Source organism: Myotis daubentonii, chromosome 8 (genome assembly GCF_963259705.1).
Source record: "Myotis daubentonii chromosome 8, mMyoDau2.1, whole genome shotgun sequence".
Lineage (NCBI taxonomy): Eukaryota > Metazoa > Chordata > Mammalia > Chiroptera > Vespertilionidae > Myotis > Myotis daubentonii.
In genome coordinates this window covers 27207543-27228908 of record NC_081847.1, presented here as the reverse complement: position 1 = coordinate 27228908, position 21366 = coordinate 27207543, and the positions used below count along the sequence as shown (strand labels likewise).

Here is a 21366-nt window from a genome sequence, read left to right as displayed (position 1 = left end):
AATCAGGACGTTTGGAAATAGCCCGAAGAATCTTTGGAATCTCTCCTTGACTTGGTCTAGCCTCCTGGGCCCCATGTGAAATAGCTGCTTCAGTTTACAGTGATATTGATGCCGTTGACAAACAAAGTAGTCTGAAGAAGACTTTTCACCAACTGTCTTACTGTCAGTTCTCCAATTGCTTTCAGGGCTCTGAATTAGTTATTTCTTGAATGGATCTAGGCAAGGCAGCTTATCCGATGTCTTCCAACAAATTCTAGCCCTGGCGAATCAGCCTTCTTCATGGGCAGCTATTGTCTTCATTTCATATCTAGGACACAGGTTCTCAAATTTAAGGTTACATGTGAATCACTTCAGGTCTTAATTGAAATAGATTTCTGGGTCCTACCAGAGATTCTGATTTAGTAGGCCTAGGGTAGGGCCTGAGAATTTGCATTTTTCGCACGTTCCTATGTGATGTTGATGCTGATGCTATTGGTTCAGGGACCACAAATTGAGAACCACTGGTCTTGAGAAATTAAAGAATTTAAGTCATGCAGGCAGATAAATGGTATGCACAAATATTGCATTAAGGTCAAGATTAAGGAGTCAGAAGCAGCTTGTGCTACCAGCTATAAAAGCTTGGCTGGCTATTCAGCCATAGTAAAGTCAGTATAGTCCAGAGATAATATTTTTAGATGACTTAAAGGGAAAAACTTGCTAAGTTTAAATCATCTAGTCTTTTCAAGTGGAAATAGCTTATTTGCCTGATTAATCGATATAATTTCCATGTTTCTTTTCAAGAGACCTTTTATGGAAATCGAATTCTGTGCTCATCCAGTTTTCAGCACTTATGAAACTATTTGTCAAATGATGGATGCTGTTTCTAGATAATCTGATTAGCCTGAAATGAGGACTTTTGCTGAGTACAGACTTATAGAAAACCGTGGCAACGCATTCTTTATCATTACAGTTACAATAGAAAAACACACCTCTGAAACCTTAACCAATACAATGTCATAATTTATTCATAAAAATGCAGTGAATCCCTCCATAAATGCCTGTTAATAAATAACTAAAAAACTAGGAAAATAAAGCATATTGGTTATAATATCCAATTTTTTCATGATATCTGTCTTCTTTAGATATATATATATTTTTTAGTCTTCATTAGTATATATCTGTCTTCTTTAGTATATATATTTTCCATGGTGATTATGAAGCCTTTTTTCTCAGTTTTTATGTCAACCAAATAAGGTTAAAGTACAGCCAATAACTATCATTTTAAATTTCACATGCTTTTCATTCATCATTTTTTAAAAACTGCAAGAAGCTATTTTCAGATATAATATACTCCAGGACTTTGGAAGTTGTGTGGTGCGTTCTCCCCACAGTCATAGATGCATCAGGTTATAAACATAAATACTATTACAATTGTTTTATTAATTCTGTATCTTAATAAAGCTTTGATGCTATGGATATAATTTTATGTTTAGCTGCATTAGCTTTCAACGTAAGCAACTTTCATTCTTAGATGAATATATAAAAGTTTCTCAGGAGCTAGAGAAGACGGTTAAGAAGGAGGGAATTTGGCTATTGCATAACCAGAAGTTGAACTATCTTTCTGACTATCTACAAAGAAAAAATTAACTAGAAATTTGCCAATACCATTTTCATTGCCTTTTGGAGACACAGCCTTTGGAAGCTAGCATTGCATTCTATTTATCTGATGGATTTTCTTATACATGAACAAAGACATGTGCTCCTTCTTCCATTTGTATAACTCAGTTAATACTCCTGCTATTTTATCAATAATAAAAAAAATAATCTTTTAGGGCAAAAATTACATCTGGGAGTAAATGGATTCTTTTTCTATCCTGTACCCAGTTTCAGTGATTTGGGGCAATTGATATATTTTCTCTGGCACTCAATTTCCTCATCTGAAATATTTTTCAATTCCAAAATTCTATGATTTATTTATAATAATTGTTACATGTTGGCTGTGTTTAAGAAAGATAGCAGCATTGCAGTCATTTTTATGCTGGGTTAGAGTGCCAAGATATATAAATTCATCCCCATTCCTTTCTAATTAAATACGTTAGCACTTGGAAATGATTGGGCCCTGTATATCTATTGCTGCAGAACAAGGTACCACAAACTTAATGGCTTAAAACAACACACATTTATTATCTCACAGTTTGAATGGGGCAGGGTTTCACCTGCTAAGGGTCCCCCAAGGCTGCATGAAAGGTGTCTGCAAGGCTGCTCTTCATCTGCAGTTGGAGTTCTTCCAACCTCCTTCAGGTTGTTGCCACAATTCAGTCCTTTGTCATTGTAAGACTGAGGCCCTTAGCTCATAGAGGCCTTCCCTTTTCATAGGCAATAAACAACATAGTCATCAGGCCAGCATCGCCACTGCTTCAAATCTCTCACTTCTAGATCCTCTCTGAAAGCCTCATCTCTCTTAGGTTAAATTTAAGTCATCTGATTGGATCCTTTAATTACACCTGCAACATACCTTCACATTTGCCATAAAGCAGTTGTTCTCAACCTTGGCTGCACATTAGAATCACCTGGGAATCTTTTTAAAATCCTGATTTCTGGGCCCCATCCTCCGGAAATTCTGTTTCTTTGTTACTAATGTTGTGGCCCCACCCCATAACAAAGAAACAGAATTTCCGAAGGATGAGGCTCAGAAATCAGGATTTTAAAAAGATTCCCAGGTGATTCCAATGTGCAGCCAAGGTTGAGAACCACTGCAATAAAGGGGAACATACACATGGCAGTGAGAGCCCATCATCTCTGCCGTATTCAATTAGTTAGATTCTTTACCTACCTGTTTTTGGCTTTTGTACTAGCTAGGATCTTTTCTCTCTCACTTGGAATTGGAAATATCATAAGCTTCACAATGTATCCCTCTGCAGTTCTCCCTGCTTGCTAAGCGGAGATGCTAGTTTAATATCTCAGTTGATTTAACAGCAGCCCAATGAGGAAGGTGTTTGCTGGCATCTGCAGCTCTCTTTGACAAAGACATCTGTAGTAACTTGCTTACTAATGCGTAGATTCCAAATGACAATTCCCAGTTAAGTTTTCTGCCTCCTTGTTTGATGAAATTCGCACCACACTTAGGCTAGGTTTGTTTAAAGAAATTCAGATGCGCCGCTGTTCTCTTTTCTCCGCTGTGGTTGTTATTGATGATCTCTGCATCTCATTTCCATTGGTGTTTCCTACACTGAGACTCTAGTGCAGATTCTGGAGGAGAAGATGGAAATCAAGGCGAGGGAGCAAAGGAGACCAGACCAAGTGAAGCAAATTGCAGGGATTTTTTCTTTGGAAAAGTACCTACACATATTTTTCACTCCCTCAGAGGTAGGCTAAAGCTAAGAACAATGAGTTGTCTATGCCATCTGCTTCTCTTTATATTAAATCCCTCCATTTTAAGGACTATAAAATAGTGTTTTTCAATATTGAGCATTTTAGGGAGGTTGAACTGTCAGTAAAGCATATTACTGTCTGCTACTTTTGGTAAATGGAGATTGAACAACTTACTGAGTATACCCCATGTGAAGGTACACATAATCACCCCTCCCCCTCACACACACCCAGCCATTAATATCTTCCTTGTGAAATGTTTATGACTGTAATTGCTGCTCTGATTATATATTGTGTGAACTTGAAGCACGTTATTATACTGGGCAGCTAATGGAATTTAGCACAGAAATAGCTATTCTGGAAAAGACTTGAGTTTTGAATTGTATTCTTCCCTGAGTTTGCAGTGCATTTCATGGCTCATCTACCTCACAGTGTGCTTGTAGCTGATAGATTAAAATCTTTCTGCTGAATAGTAAACAGCAGAGTCAATTTAGTCGTTCCTTAGCTTGCTTATCTCAGTTCTCTCATCACTCATTCAAAATGTCAAAAATAAACTCTTGATTACTGTTGATTCACCTTTATGAGTACTGAGAAAGGGGAAGTTTGTCATCTGTCATCACTTCAATCGGATGTATTTGGGGGGGGGGGCTAGGAATGTGATCTCCTAGGGGGGAGGGGCGTTGTGTACCTTGAAAATAAAGGGGGCCTGTTAGTTCATTGTTCTTTTATTAGTCCATGAAGCCCACAGGCCTTTGTGGACCCCAATACCCTTTCCATTGTGGAGTGAGCTTTGAAGTGAGAGAACCAAAATTTTCCTTCTTGCCCTGACCGGTTTGGCTCAGCGAAGAGAGTGTCCGCCTGCGGACTGAAGGGTCCTGGGTTCGATTCCGGTCAAGGGCATGTACCTTGGCTGCAGGCACATCCCCAGTGGGGGGTGTGCAGGAGGCAGCTGATTGATGTTTCTCATCAATGCTTCTAACTCTCTCTCCTTTCCCTTCCTCTCTGTAAAAAACTCAATAAAATATATTTAAAATTTTCCCCCTTATTTTGCTTTTCTAAAGATGTCATAAAGTAGAATGTAAAGGTTAGATAGTATAGCGTTTTCAGCAAACAAAATGATTTCAGTGGTTGCTTACATTTCTGAATAACTAGAGACCTTTTACTTGTATAGGGTACAAGTTGATGCTAAGGACATTTATTAGGAGTTGGTGGCTCTTGTTTTTCTTCAATTAAATCAAATTAAACTGAAATTGGGCATACTTTTATGTTCAGTAGGTGTGATATTTCTATTTGACAGTTCTATTATATACAAATAGATGACCATTATATATTCTTCATACAACATACAATAACATACAAGTAGCATCAGCATCACCTGAGAGCTTATTAGAGATGCAGGTTCTCTGGCTGCCCCAGTCCCGTTGAACCAGAAACTGGTGGATGGCGCCAGGCAATGTGTATTTTAAGTCTTCCAGGGGACTGTCATGCAGGCTAAGGTTTGAGAAGTATGATCAGACTCATGTTATAGATGATAAAACTGATGCTGGGCATGGTATGGTGACTGGCTGAATACATAACTGGGTAATTTTAGGGCCCTTATTCAGACCCTTATTTTCCCTTAAAATCATATGACCTCTGTTTCTTAAAGGAAAACAGTAATTCGTAAATGAATTGAAAAAGGGGCCACGTCCCTGCTTTCTAATAGCGAGAGTGGTTTGTTTAAACTGTTAGCACAAGAAAATTAACCTAGAAAAAGTTTTAATGACACAAGGAACAGTTTTGTGGTCCTGTGCCTTGGGTTCCTCATTTTCTTTTTAGTGGAGGAGAGAATAGGATGCAGTTAAGCCCCCGAAGGGGTGGCTGCTGCATGTTAATAGAAGTGGGAGACACTATTTTAATCATCACTTTCTTGCCCAATGAGTCCACGGGCAGATTTCCCACCCGGGTCTTTCCCATGCTACATTACCCACATTGACAGAGCCCCGTGGAGGTTTTCCTGCACACACAGTGTTATACGCTGGCGAGTTTCTCCGTCTTTGTGATGTCGAAATGAATCCCTCGGGCATCTGGCATTAACTACCCCTCTGTGACTTGGGGAATGAGCATTTCCTCTTGAGGAGAAAGGAGAAAACAGCGTTCATTATGTGTAGTATAAAAGACTGTATAATGATGCCTGCTAAGATCTAGTTCCATGTGAACTCAATTTGGGCTTTGTGTGTATAAACAAACAAGTAAAATTTACGTCTATTGTTTGTTCAACTGGGAAGCATTTTCCTGAATAGAAAATGTTGCTATAAAATTGGAAAAATGCCTTGTGTATGTGTGTGGGTTTTTTTTTTTTTTTGCCTATATGTAAAACATCATGCAACATATATGAAAAGTGTATTAAACATAAACGTCAGCATTTTATGAATAATTATAAAGAGAACACACAGTTACCAACTGCTGAGGCTAGGAGTGATTGTGCTAACTCTCTAGGCACCTCTGCTGTGTATCCCGGGTGACTTGTAACCTCTCTGCATTTGCACCTGCTCTTTCCTCTCCCTGGACATCCCCACCCCCCAACACACAGAATTGTAAGGCTGCAAAATTTCTTCCTAATTCTTATAAATTGGCTGAAAAGATGTCATAGCCCTCATGTCCCATGTCTGCAGGGCACTTTGAGATGTCTCCTTTAGAGTATAAGAATTGGTTTTTTGCATGGGCATCTCAACACAGGTATCAGTTCTTTGTGGTTGTGTGTGTATGAGTGTGTGTGTGTGTGTGTGTGTGTGTGTGTGTGTGTGTGTGTGTGTGTGAGAGAGAGAGAGAGAGAGAGAGAGAGAGAGAGAGAGAAAGAGAGAGAGAGAGAGAGAGAGAGATATTGATTTCTCAGTACCTAGTCTGTACCTGACATACTGCATCATTCAGTTGGTTTGAGGGACTCAAACCAACATCTCCATAATGCACTATCATCTTGCCCAAAGTTTTGAGTCCCAGTGAGGAAGATGGAAATCCCAGAGTTGTTTATAACTCCTCTATTTTCTTCTGTTAGTGCTACCTCCATACTATCACTCTCATCTTTCTTCCAAATACCCCTGCCTTTGGGCTCTCTCCTTTCTCAAATTTCCACTCAGTGTGGTCTTCAAGCTTAGTTCTTGTTTCTCCTCTTCCAACAAATGTTTTGGTTGATGTCACTGTAGAGGTAAAGAACCTGGGCCAGAAGCACCACTTCCTCATGTCTGTGGACTTTATTATACACTAGGGGCCCAGTGCACAAATTCGTGCACCTTGAAAGGAACTGTGGACCGCGAGGCTGCAGTGGACATAGGGCAGGTCTTGGCCCATCCTCCGTGCCCCCACCCAGTCCCTCCCGCTGCAGCCCCTGGCCCCCTGTCTGCTGGCAGCCCGCTCCTGCTCCCTCACGCTGATGGCGCACACCCCACTCACAGTCACTGGTGTCTTCCCCCTGGTGGTCAGTGCACATCATAGCAAGCAGTTGAGCAGCCTTAGCATGTCATTAGCATATTATGCTTTGATTGGTTGAATGGCTGACCGGCTGACCGGACACTTAGCATATTAAGCTTTTATTATATAGGATTTGCTTAAGTGAAGCCTTGAGTCCTGTCATTGATACTCTTGTTTTCTAACATTTATAAGGTGATCTATAATATTGTGGATGGTATGGCCTTAGAAGAACCATGGCACCAGTTACTTTATCCAGCAAATTCCTTGCTAGCTTATTGCCTGTCATACTTCAGGGTTTGGGAGGATTCCCACAGAATCACACACAACTGGGAATGGGTTAAAAATAAAAAAATGGGGAGAAGCAAACTAGATCAAGATGAGCAAAAGAAGACAGGCCACTGGTTCTTGTCTTCCCTTCAGCCCACTGAGAGGTTTGCTGTAGCCTCTTTCTGTGTCATCTCCTATGACTTTTCTTCACATGTTCAGAGCCCCAGCAATGGAATACTGAATGTTGCCCAGGCCAGTCCCATTTTGTGGTGCCATTATGCCTTTCCTCCTACTGTTTCTTACTCCTGGATATCTCTCTGTTTTTCTCCTCCTCCCTACCCCTTTCTCCTGCAGTATTCTCCTTCTCTAAGTGTTTAATGGTCATGGATACCTCAAGGTTCTACTCAAACCTCTGGTGCTTTCTTTTCTGGATCTTTGCTGATGTTGTATCTTCCAACTGAGTTAATAACTCAGTTACTTTTTCCCCCTTCCTCCCCACCTCCCTTCTCCATGCTCAGTCACTCCTCCAGGGACTTTTCTCTGAGCCAATAGGGGAAAACTCTCTTTGCTCTGCAGACATCCACAGCAGTTAACTTTAAATTTGACATTGACACTTTCTCCTTGATCTTCAGTAAATGCATTTCTTAGTCTTCTATTTGATGGCAGGTCCATCCAGAGAAGCAATCATATATTTTGTCTTGTACTTTTGAGTAACTTGCATATTATAGGTCTTCAGAAATATATAATAAATAAAGGAAAAGATCAAGGTATAAGGTATGTGTGCAAAAGGCTTGTGTTGGGGTGGCTCGGGGAGGCAGATTCATCTCATTTACCATGGCCGGGTGAGCTGGGTATTCTGTGAGCTGTTGGGAGGAGCATCATCTTCTACCCTTTCCCCCTCATCCCTCACCCCACGCACATGGCCCCACTTACACCCAGAGTGATTCTTAAGATTATTTTTCAACAGGAAAACAAGAAGGCCGTATTCATCAGGACTTAGGAATGCCTTATACAATAGAGTAGGGACCCACGCCACACATCATTATACCCACAATTAGACTATATATAGAATATATATTAACCTGAGTAGTTAGAAGTTTGCTATCTTTTTTTATTTCCATTACAATTCAATAAATCATTAGTATAAAAGGAAAAATATCCCAACTTCTGAGAAAACTTTAGGCAGGTCTCAAGATACTATTTTTTTAAAGTGATGTAAATGAAAAGAGATCAAACAAAGAAAACAAAGAGATCTGTGTGGATGCTTAACAGTTTCACATTTTTGCCTTCCAGGAGACGGAGCTGTTAGATCTCAGCCTTGTCAAGGATGCCAGATGTGGGAAGCACGCCAAAGCTCCCAAGGTAGGAAGCGGAGCGCTGTGCCCGCACCAGATGCTGCCTTGATTATGTAGCTGTGCCATAGTGTCAATTAATTGCCCCAATTAAAAGTTTCTCTGTTGTAGATGTTGTAAAACACAATAAAGCAGCCGATCGTTCCAGAAGCCATGCCCTCAACACTTCCACTTTTGTTAAAAGACAGAAACCTTGAGCACAGATATAGGCAGTTGGATATAGGGGCTTGCTTTACTTTTGTTGGAATACAATAACAATGCCGAACTTACTGAGCAATTCTACATAGCTAAAATGTGTTGGAAATTACCTGCAAAATTTCGCGAACCTCCTAAGCATAAGTAATAGTATCTTTGACACACGGTAAACAAGACCTGATACCTCACATGCTTTGCAATGGAAATCATTCCATCTGTGAAGCCCAAAGGGCGTGAGAGTCCTTTCTGCACAGTTGCTAGTGAAGAGCAGCAGACCTGGGACCAGTGGTGTGGAATGCCAGTTTGTTTTGCTGTGAAAAACTTACTGAAGAAATACTCAACGCAGTGTTGGCACTTTCATTTTTTGAAGATTGTTTAAGCATGCTGAATAAGGGACAAAACATTTTTTTTTAACACAGAATAGCTGGTAGGGTATAGCATGATATGTTGACTCACCATCAAAGTGGTAAATTAATTAATTAATTGGGGTGACACCGGTTAACAAAATTATACAGGTTTTGGGTGCACAGTACTGCAACACATCATCTTTACACTGTAGTGTGTGTTCACCACCCCAGGTAAAGCTCCCAGCCATCGCCGTTTATCCCCTCTGAACCCAATTTTAGTTCTTTAAGTACTTCCTTTCTAGCACAGAGAGTATTGGCAAATAGGGAAGTATAGGTGCCATTCAGTAGCTTTTGCCTCTTTCATGGAAATTGACATAAAAGTAGCAATTTTCCATTTGAGTATCTGCCTGCAACTTTTGTTTTATTCTTTAAAAGTCAAAATAGTTTCTTTGAAATCAAAGAGTATCGTTATTTTATCTCTGACAATGCAGGAAGACAAAAAAGTCACCTGTAATTCTTCTTCAGATATATAACAGCACAGCCATTGCTTGCAAATTTTGCCATAGAGTAAGAACCCAAATACTGCTTTCTTTACTAAAAGGGGTTAACAATTATCTACAGGAAAATGTGAGAAAGAAAAAGAAGGGAAAACCAAAGTTATTTTCAAGAAAGTTGCTATCGGTGTTTCCTGTGAAAACAGTATGCTACTTACATTCATTTCAGTAATATCATGGAATTTTAGTAGTTTCGTTTTTCAGTTTTGTAACATTAATGGTTTGTTGATGATTCAAAATTGTTCACAGTTTGTAGTGTAGGAAAGAATATTTTTTTCTTCTCCCAACAATATTTCAGCCAAGTTTCTTATAAGCCTGTTAGAGCTATATTGGTAACATTGTAATAAAGTTTGCCTTTTCATTCAAGTTTATTGGCCTGACTTGAAATTTCATTCTCAGTATTTGTTAAAGACAGTTGCCTACACTTTATCCCCCTCCCCACAGCCCCAGGCATCATGAGTCCAAGTCAGTTCCTCAGCCACATGGAGCGTTTCTTAGGCTTCAGTCTTTTTAATTGCAGCTCCCAGCCTGCCTACTGGTTGTGCATCATGTATGGATGCGGTTTGATAAATGGCTATGGAATGATGACAAATGAACAGAGCTGTGCTCAGCTGATAAACCGCTATTAGATCCTAAAATGCATCTCTTGAGGACAGTCTTAGACACTAGGAATACTCTGGCTTTTGCTGCATTTCCACCAAAGACTGCTTTCTCTGTGGATTTTCCATGTTCTTCGCTCTTCCCCCTTTCGATTTCTTGCTGGTTTTCAAGAACCTCAATCAACTGTCATATTTTCAAAGCTGGGTTCTGTGGCATATTATGTGTGACCTTCCTGAGACTCAGAGTTCTTCCTCATTGGTTAAGTCATGATATTATTACTAGTAATAATGATGAGGATGATGATAGATGAGTGTTTTATATCATTGCTATAAGGATTAAATGAAATAATTCACTAGCAAAGCTTTAGCAGAGGAGTTCTTAAATTTATCTGCCCCTGGAATGATCTGGAAAACTTTTTAAAAAAATGCTGATGCCTGTTGTCCACCCCCAGACATTCTGGTGGTGGAAGAATTTAATTGATGTAAGTGTGGCATGCACATCAGTTTTGAAAAGTAAATTTGCAGCAAAATTTGAGCACTACTGCCTTAACTTATTGCTACTTTATAACAAATCCTCACTAAATATTAACCACTCTTGTTGATATTATTGCCATTATCTTTGTATATATTATTATTAAAAGCTTCATGTTGGATTTGCATTTGGTTTTCATTTTGCTCACTTGGAAAAGTTTCTTATAAAGAGAAATTGTTTCAGGGGCTTGACTGAAAGGGGTTTTGTGGATTGACAGGGAAGAAATAAGCTGCTAATCATACCAGTTTAAAAATATTTAAGTTGTAAAAGAAAACCCAAGCTCAATTGGATAAATAAAAACAGAATTTATTAAAAATGATTGGAATGTATTGAAAATTTCAATGGGAGTGCTGGATTTAGGTGACGTCTCATTTTGCTGCTCAAAATATGTCATGGCCCTGACTGGTTTGGCTCAGTGGATAGAGCGTCGGCCTGCGGACTGAAGAGTCCCAGGTTCGATTCCGGTCAAGGGCATGTACCATGTTGCGGGCACATTCCCAGTGGGGGGTGAGCAGGAGGCGGCTGATTGATGTTTCTCTCTCATTGATGTTTCTAACGCTCTATCCCTCTCCCTTCCTCTCTGTAAAAAATCAATAAAATATATATTTTTTAAAACAAAAAACAACAACATGTCATGAAGGTAGACATGACCAAGCTGGCATCCAAGGTGCTGGGAGGGATGCCTTCTAGCCTGGGGACCCTCATAAGGGGGCATCTTCTGCAGGCCACTCTGGCAGATCCTGGCTTCCCCAGCAGCATTTCTATAAGGCAGGGACCAAAGAGAGAGGAGCTCCCTCTGGAGTATTCCAGAATGATTGCAGAATAACCACCTCGCAGAAGGAGGTGCAAGGCCCGGAGGAGGAAAACTAAATAAGAGAAGACCATGGAGTTGACTGGAAGGAAAGCAGCGGGACTAGCAGTGGAAGATTAGAAAGTGTAAAGGCATCAGTATGGAGTGAGAAAAGCTTAGAATCTTAGGGTGGAAGGCAATGCAAAGGAAGACAGGTTGCCTAGAAGACTTTCTGTGGGGGCTCATAGACCATAAAAGAAGACCATTTGTGGAGCAGAAATTATTTATCAAAAGACCCAGGCACCTTGCAAATATTTATCTACGCATTCGTATTATTTCTGTTTTTCACAGCTTCTTATATAAAAATTCATGATCTAGTTGAGATGAACTGTTTTCTGTGCCTGCTGTGATTTGAAGTAACATTTGTAGAAATGGAAAAGCTTCTATGCGTTACTCAGTTAATGGATTTTAAATGTCAACTCCCAACACAATACATAAACTCCAGATAGGATTTTCTGCATACGGCCTTTGTTCACGTTACCAATTTTGAAATTTTTCAAATTTAAAAAAAGAAGATCGGTTGGGAGATTTTTATCCAAAGGTAAAAGCTAAATGTTAAAGACATCTATCTTGTCCTTTGAAATCTAACATGTATTTTTTATGTTTCCTTTCATGCTCTCGCTCTTTCTCCCTCCCTCTCAGGCTGATGAGGGACAGGTAGAGGTCAAGGTGCTATTGTAATACATCTCGTCTATGCTATAGACTAGCAATCTTCAAGCTTTTTCATCTCCTGACACACATAAACTGCCAAAATTCTGCAGCACACCCAATAATATCTTATATTTTTTACCAATCTGAAAAAATGTATAATTTTGATTCATTTACACCACATGGCTATTGCTACATTGGTGGTTGTCATTTTTTTTTTATTTGACAATCTAAGGGAAAAGAGCTCAGTGACTAAATAGTCAGCTATTGCATGTTTTAAAAATTCATATGGTTAGAAATCACTGCTGTAAACACATGCTCTCTAGATCTTCATTTCAAAAGGATCTTTGCTGTTTAAGAAGAGAGTTTATCACTCTGGTTTCTGATCTACTAGTGGTTCTTGACCCTGCAGATCAATTTAGCGGCTCATGGGCAGAACTAATCAAATGGAATATGCCTGACTAGAATGAAAACCGTCAGTGTATTATGCAGAGCAAGGTGTTTTGTGAAACTTTTTTTTCATGTACTTGAGTGTGTGTTCTGGGTCACAGCACAAAGTGTATGGTTTTGCTATCAGCCATGTCAGAAAGGTTTCAGACAGGCTGCTGGCAAAGGTAGTTTCTTTATCCTCGGGATTTTGAGGAAGCATTTCAACCCGAGATGTATTGAAAAGTAAATGGGAATGGAAAAGGCTAGATATGGAAAAGGGCTCGATGTCAGCTCTGCCATTAAGGAGCTTAAGGAAGTTGTTCTTTCATTTTGTGCCTCTACTTCCTCATCTATGAAGTTGGGGGTGAGAATACATGATGGTAGGTATATGCATTCTGTCGACCCTTGGTTCCAACTAAAATGAGAAGTTAATCAAGTCAAGGCACTCCATCTTACAGATTATAAAATCCATGTCCAGCAGGTTTGTCTTGGTCATAGCAAAGCAGGTGAACTTAAAAAACCAGGTCACAGTCTAAGCAAGGTAAGGAGCTATGCAAACAAAAAGAAAAGAAAGGACAAAAGGCTTCTTGAAAGCAATTCTAGGTTGGCTTAGCGGCTCTCCCAGTTTTTAGTACATGAAACTCAACTCGGCCGACATTCAGCTCTCCATGCTTGCAGCAATATCATTGAAGGATAGTTCTGTAGCTTTACTTTCAAACTGTGTTTGGGCAAAGAAAACTGCTCCATATGCTGAGCTGACAATTAAGCAGTGCATTCTGTTGGTAAAGGACAGTTTCTTTCAGATGTGTGATGTTCCTTTGAATACGGATTCCTTGTAAATATCCATGTCACAGTTAAATTTGAGGTGGCATATAGTGTCACCAGAATCAGGTTAGAATAACCTGATTCTGGTGACACTATATGCCAGAAGATAGCTTAGAATAAAATGAAATCTTAAAAATTCATCAGGTTCTGTTTTCCTAAGTCCTATATGGAAATGATGGCTGTTCATTCTTTATTGATCTGACAAAGGGTCATTGAGTGCCTGTTTTTGCCAGGCACTGTTCTGGGCACTGGGAAAATAGCAATGAACAAAAGACACACAACTCTGCTCTCATATAATATCCTATTTTGAAGTGGGGGTGTGCTGGTAAACTGGCTTTCAGAGAGAGAGAGAGAGAGAGAGAGAGAGAGAGAGAGAGAGAGAGAGAGAGAGAGAGAGAAAGAGAGAGAGAGAGAAAACACGAAAGAAAGGAAGAAAGAAAGAAAGAAAGAAAGAAAGAAAGAAAGAAAGAAAGAAGAAAGAAGAAAGAAAGAAAGAAATTCACTGATTTGTTGTGTTCCCTAATTTCCTTTGGGTAAATATTCATAACCTACTAGGATTGAACCACAACCTGACATCACCGAACACAGAGTTGGAAAGCAGTGTATACCACAGCTTTTACCATGGGAACAGGCTCTGGCACCCCTCGGGGGGCGGGCAGGCAGATAACAGATAAGTCCCACTGAGAGGAATAAAGCAGGACAGACACGATTGACCATGAGTTGTGAAGAGGCTTGCTGTTTTGTAAAGCCATCTGGAGTAAGTTCTCTTGGCGAGGTGAGGTCATGTAAGTAGAAATAAGAATTAAGGGAAGGAGGGGCATTCCGGGCAGAAGGCATTGTAAGAGCAAAGGATCTGAGGTAGGAACATGCCTGGCATATTTGAGGAATAGCAAGGAGGCCAGTGTGGCTACCGTGGAGTTCAAGACAGAAAGAATGATGACGCCAGAGAGGGGGCCAGGGGCCGCATTGTTTTGGGCTTCATAAGCCATGCTAATGATTTGGGCTTTTCTCTAGGGAAATGAGAAGGAAATTGAAGTTTCTGAGCAGAGGAGAAACAAGATCTGACTTTAGCTTTTAAAAGCATCACTGGCCAGTGTTGAGGGTAGACCACAGAGGACAAAGGAAGCATCAGAGAGACCAACTAAATGGCTTTCGCAAATATCCTGGGCAGTGTTGATGATGGCCAAGAGGTGTAGAGACACATGTGAAAATCTGAATATGTATTGAGGGTTGAACCACAGGCTTTGTTAATGCACTGGATGTGAGGCATGAGAAAAAGTAAGGATTCAGGGAAAACTCACAGTGTTTTGACCTGGGAAAGTGGAAAAATTGAGTTGCCATGTCCTGAGACGGGAAGGAAGAAGCACCCTTACACAGAAAAATCCAGTTTGGTTTTTCAATATTTAAAGTTTGAGATGCCTAATTAAACTTGACCGGATGATGTCATATTTGGACGTACAAATCTGAAATTCAGGGCAAATATTGGCCATGAAGTTATAACTTTGCTTATTTAAAGCTCACAGCCAAGTGAGGTCTCCTAAGGAATATAGGCACAAAACAAAGAGGTCTGATGTCTGAACCCTGGCACCTCCATTTAGACTTTGAGGAGCTGAGGAGGAATCAGTAAAAGAGTTTGAGAATGGAATATTCCAGAAGACTTGGAAGCAGGGACCTCAAACAGATACTTGTGGTACACCAGTATTCTTAGCACATTACTCAAAATAGCTAAAAGGTACCAACAACTCAAACACCCATCATTAATGAATGGATATACAAAGTATACCATATACATACAATGGATCCAGCCTTAAAATTGAAATGAAATGTTGATGCAAGCTATAATATGGATAAACTTTGAAGACAGTACTACACACAAAATAACAAATATTCTACAATTCCACTTATATGAGAGACCTAGGAGAGTAAATTTATGGAGCCAGAAAAATAGCATGGCAGCTTCCACGGAGTTGGGGAGGGAGAATGGGGAGTTATTGTTTGATAGGCACAGAATTTCAGGTAGACAGGATTAAAAAGTTATGGAGATGAAAGGTAGTGATGGTTGCACAACACAAAAAGGTAAATTTACCTAATGTCACCAAACTGTACACTTGACAATCATTGAAATGGTCAGTTTTATGGCATGTATATTTTACCACAATTAAAAAGAAGGAAGCAAGTGAGAATGAGTAGCTGATGAGGAGGAATACGAAGCAGGAGAGAGCATATCCTGGTCACCTGAAAAAAGAATTTCAAGAAGGAGGGAATAGTCATTTTGATTAAAAAGGTGGAATTTCCTTCTTGCCATTTTTTTCTTCTTTTCACTTTGGCATTCTTGTAATTTTACCGATGATACCATTTTATATATGCTTTAAATTTTCCCCATATATCCTCAGCATTTCCTGCTAATATTCAAAATGGGTTATTTGTTTAAGGGTTGTCAAATCTCAAATGGCTCCTCATAGAATCTGGATGCCAATATATAAATCTCATAATGAGCTGTTATTTGGATGTTATACAACAGTGGTTTCAATTAATCATCCATGAGGCCTGGAGTTGAAATGAGTGCTTTATTTATTGTCCCCTTTTCTGATCAGACGCTGTCTCCCTGACTTTGAACACATTTCACCATTGTGGGAAGCTGCAGTCATAAAATTTGATGTCGATGTTTGAGATTTAGGAAAGAAGAAGAAAACCCTTTACACAGCAAAATAAAGGTTCCTATATTTTCCCCTCAATTGCTGAAAAGATCTGCCTTTGGTCTATTTTGTTGGTTCCAACTAGTTCTTAATTTACCTGATATGGTGCAATAGTTGTCTTTTGGGTCTTTTTTAATTTTTAATTTTGTCATTTCAAATGTGTATTTATTTACATCTTTGTTAGATGGAGAAAAATAGGGCTAAAAAAATCACAGAATTATCTGTATGTGTATAATGGTTTTGACAGCTAGCTATTCACATTTATCTCCAGATGTAAATTATATGGCATAGTTCTTTTTTTATGTTCCTTAAATTCCATAGATGTCAGTGGTTTCCTTGGAAACAAAAACCCTTATACAACTAGTCAGAGATTTGATAGCAGAAATATCAGGTTGTGGAGGGGGCAAGGAATGGTTCCCTTGAATATTTGCCTTTAAAATTCTTCTACCTGCCCCTAACCCTCTTGGCCATTCACTAGTGGACAAGAGAAAATTTTTAAAGATACCATTAAAATATAGCATATTTTCTCTAATGGTTAAAAGCTTTTTAACTTTTTAAAGAAATCAAGAATAGGCTAAATCTTTTTGTGATGCTAGTATATATTCCCAAATTTGAGAAGAGATTGATATGTCTCTTGTCAACAATTAAATTGGAGCAGTTGCTCAGTATATAAGTGTGCCCATCTGTAAAAGACAAGGAACTGAACACAAGCATGTCTGAATAAAGACTCTATGCTTTGTATAATAGCAAGCATCTGTCTTAGTACCCTACTTGCCAAAGAATTCAAAAGGCCCCTGAAGGGTAGTGGAGAGGGAATGGGGAGGCCTCAGTTCTGTCAAGGGGGAATAGTGGGTGAAAGACCCAGCGGCCAAGAGTGTTCTCGTTGGCCAGAGTGGACCCCTTGTTGAAGACAGGATTAGAAGGTTGTGACTCATGTTATCAGTGCTTCTGTCTAATATAATTTGCATCTAAATCTGATTCTACATGCAATGGTACCCAGTTGCATTTTGGAAACATTTTGCAATTAATTCTTTGAAATGCAATAATATGCCACCTTGTGGATATATCTGATATTCATTTCTTGGATTAATTTTACCTAGTGGACTGCTCTCTAAGCCAGGGTTTTCATTCTTGGGTTCTATGTAACATAGAGGAATGAGAAGCACTTGGGGAGCTTTTAAAATCTCGATGTCCAGACCACACCCAGATCCATTAAATCAAAACATCTTGGGGGCTCAAGCACCAATATATCCTTTAAAGCTCCCCAGAGAGCCCTGTAGTCAGCCAAGTTTGAGAACCATTATTCTAAGTAAAGAGAGCACCACTTAAATGGAGGCTGGAAGTCTGAGATCAGGGCACCAGCAGGGTTCTCCTGTGGCCTCTCTTTTTGGCTTGTGCATGGTCATCTTCTCCCTTTGTTTCCACATATTCCTCCTTCTGTACCTATCAGTGCCCTAATTTCCTCTTTGTATGAGGGCATCTGTTACATTGGATTAGAGCCCACTCCAATGACCGCCTTTTAAATTAATTACCACTTTAAAGACCTTGTCCCCAAATACAGTCACATTCTGAAGGACTCAGGATTAGGGCTTCAACGAATGAATTTAGAGGACAAACATCGAGTCCAAAACATTATTTCCTCATTACATTATAAAACCAAGTTTATGGTTTACTTCTCTAAATGAATAGCATTGTAGGATTGTTTCACAATTGATGTAATATAGATAAGTTGACTTTTTCTTTATTTTAAAATTAATATGATTGTCAAGATGGATATAAATGTGTAGTGGGAATCATTTCAGGAGTAAACATTATTGTTTTGTTCAGAGTGCCTCTATTGCAGAAAAGTGTTTATTTTCTCTTATTATCAGCACATCCATACTACTCCAGAGCACCCAATATGTGTCTTCATGCATTTTAAGTGCCTAAGGGCTTATAGACATCAAGTACACAAGTTCTTGGGTCAAGTTGCCAAGCCTCAAAGCCAATAACTGACTATATAACTCAGTTATTCCACATCTCTCAGACAGTTTCCCATCTGCATTATGGAAATAATCTCCATGGTTGTTTTATCTGGTTGCTGTAAGGACTCAATGATAAAATGCATGTAGTTCTGATATTTAAAACTACCGGAGGAAATCTATGTTTTATGTATTAACTGGAGAAAAATAAACTTGAAGCACATTTATCTTTGCAGCCAAATACCTGCCCTCAGAGGACCATTATAGCAACCCATTCTACTGAGACTTACAGATCTTATTTAGAAAACTGTCCAGATTTGCAGTTGAGTACATTCCCCCCACAATCAAAATAATTTTAGAGCAATTTACTTTTAGTAAGGAAGCTTGGCATCTTTTTCTGCACCCTGAGCTGTTGAAGCAAAATCTGAAGCTCTAGTTTGAAATGCAAGAACAGGTTTTGGGATCGAAGAGATCCAGATCGAGTCGCAGTGAACAAATTACCTGAGAGATCACAGGAAGGTTTCTTGGTTTCTCTGTGGGAGTGATAACACCTTCTGGATAGGGTTGTCCGCTGAATAGGATGATGGTTGGTAACAAGACAAATAGTAACATTGGACACGCATTAGGAGCTCACTCATTGCTGTTTAACTCCCTGCCTACCTTAGGTTCACTTTTCATTTAAGCTTTTTAGCACTCAGTGAATCTGATAATTAAGCATCTGTATTGCTTGATCTGCTTTCTTTTTGCAGTTTAGGTTCTAAAGTAATTTGGCATATAATTTGACATATGGCCCAATTGGGGGAAAACTAGAATGTAATTTGACACAAGGTGTAAACGGAGGAAAAGTTTGGGGACTTAAGGGAATATTCATGTCTACCCTGAAGTTATTGTGAAAATGAAATAATGTACCTATCTGAAATGGGTTTCAGACCATAATGTGTGATAGAGTAATGCTAATGTGTGGGGCTGCTTGCTATAGTGGACAGATTTAAGAGTAAGTCCTAGTTTATTCTGAGAAATTCACTTTTATCATCTTAGAATGGAAAATAGCTAAATTTTTCTAAATTCCTTCTATTTACCATAAAACATGAAATCCCAAACAGTAGACTTTGGATGTGATGCCCAACACACAGTAGGTACTTGTAAGAATGAACGAATACTTTCACCATAGTTTTCTCTCTTTCCAGAAGGTAAATTCTGTTAACATTCTTAGCTATTTACTAGTAAATGTGAAATCTCAAGGACCTGAATAAATATTATTGATCTTATGTAAACAGTAGCAACGAAAAGTCAAAATAATGTAATAAAATATTTGCCACTTGACAGATCTTTGTTAATGGCAGAAACAAGGTTTTTTTTTAAGACAATGGAAATTAATGTCCATAGAGATTTCTAGGAGATGAGAAATTACACTTTATTTGTTGAAATTTAACTGTGAAACAGGATCATTGGGTCTAACAAGTCATAAAATTCACCTTTCAGTCTCACACACCAGGATGTTTTCTCTGTACTTCACCATCCAGATGTTTCTTGACATTTTAATTTGTCCCCCCAAATTCCTGACTTCAGGTAAGACCAGTGGGGCTGGAAGAATTGCTTACCACTGTTGGCCATAAATGGCAGTAACACTGTGAAGAGTCACATTATTTACTCTCGGGGCAGGGAATGCTTTTTTAGAAACAATCAACTCATTCCTGCCAACATAGTTCCTTGGAATATTAGTATGTGCTATGAGATTGAAAGAAGTTCGGGAGGTACTGGGGTTCGTTGTTATAGGAATTCTAAGAGTCTTTCTTGTGTTGGACATGGATTAGGATCATTTACCAATCTTTTTTTGATGATGAGCCTTTTTGTCAAGAGCATCTCAAAGGATTAATGTTCTGCTGAATTCACTTTGGTAAATGTTTCTATAATCTATACTTAAGAAATTAATCTTACACTCCACATTGTGGCTGGAACACCAGTTTAAGAGTGAGGCTTATTCCCACAATAGAGCAAATGCCCAATTAAAGATGTTTAAAGACCAAGTTCTTGGGTAATCTAAACTAGAAAAGTCTTCTTTTTCTTAAAAATCACTTGATAATATACAGGTGAATTTTATCTTGTATTATATCAATTTATTTTTAATTTTAAACTCTATTAGCATTAGTCTCACTTATTTTTCTCCCAGATTTAGTCCTTGGCTACGACAGAAAGCCATCAGCATTGCCAATATATCATTCAAGACACAAGAATTTTATAACTTCCACAGTAGCTGTAATGCAGTGTGACCTTTAGGCCAGCATTATGCATGGTACACAACCACTAGGATCACGCTCCTGTGACAGTTCTCCCTGGAGATCCCTTTCCTGTGGTTTACATCTTATCACTTGTCTGAAATTGATGTCATTTGGGTTCCTGGAAGGATCTGAAGTTAAGATAAAGTTTGAATTGAGGTTAATTTAAAAGGGAGCATTCATTTGTAAAAGCCATGGATAATTTCTTCCTAGTTCCCCTCTAGGAGTGTGTGTGTGTGTTTGAGTTTGTGTGCGTATGCGTGTGTGTGTGGGTTTGTGTGTGTCTGTGAGAGAGAGAGAGAGAGAGAGAGAGAGAGAGAGAGAGAGAGAGAGAGAGAGAGAGAGAGAGATATGCTATGCCCTGCAATCTAGGCTTTCACTTTGGCCACAGTCATTTACCTAACTTCAGCATATCTTGATTTTTTAATCATAAAATGAAGTTCATAATACAATTTCCCTGGGTTGTTAGGAGGATTAAAGGCCATAAGATGTATTTTATAGTCTGCACTTTGTAACTGGTAGCTATTGTTATCCCTAAAACTAAAGGTGATTATGCAGATGTTTAATAGACTTGCAGTCTAGGTCCTTTGACAAATTAGACGCTTGGCTATATCAGCTGTAGTCTCCACTTCTTCCATTAGGTATTTACATTTGCTACCTATATTAGGCAGGCATTTCACTCTCTGTCAAAGTTTTCTTTTTTCATCATATCTTGACCACTTTTTTAAAAAGCTTGCTTATTATTTACTAGAGACCAGGTACATGAAATTCATGCACGGGCGGGGGGGGGGGGGGGCGGGATGTCCCTCAGCCTGGCCTGTGCCCTCTCGCAATCTGGGACCCCTCGGGCAGGGTCCCTAAGCCTGGCTGGTTATCAGTCATCAGGGTGATCGACTGGAGGAAGGGGGGGCTCCACAATAGCCCCAAAGAGGGAGGCCCAGGCTACCTGGCTGGCGGCGCTGCTGCGGGTGAGCGGGGCCTCCCTCTGTGGAGCTATCAATCACAGATCCCTGTGATTGATAGCCCCACAGAGAGAGGGC

At 39.3% G+C, this 21366-nt stretch overlaps 1 protein-coding gene across 4 annotated transcripts in view; it reads left to right on the top strand.

The window, feature by feature from the left end:
• PLCB1 (phospholipase C beta 1) overlaps positions 1-21366 on the top strand; it is a 625546-nt gene that overhangs the window by 214616 nt on the left and 389564 nt on the right. For all 4 annotated transcript variants that reach the window (XM_059705575.1, XM_059705573.1, XM_059705577.1 and 1 more), the window contains exon 3: positions 8356-8424. In XM_059705575.1, coding sequence (XP_059561558.1) covers positions 8356-8424 — 69 coding nt within the window. The remainder of the gene's footprint in view (positions 1-8355; positions 8425-21366) is intronic.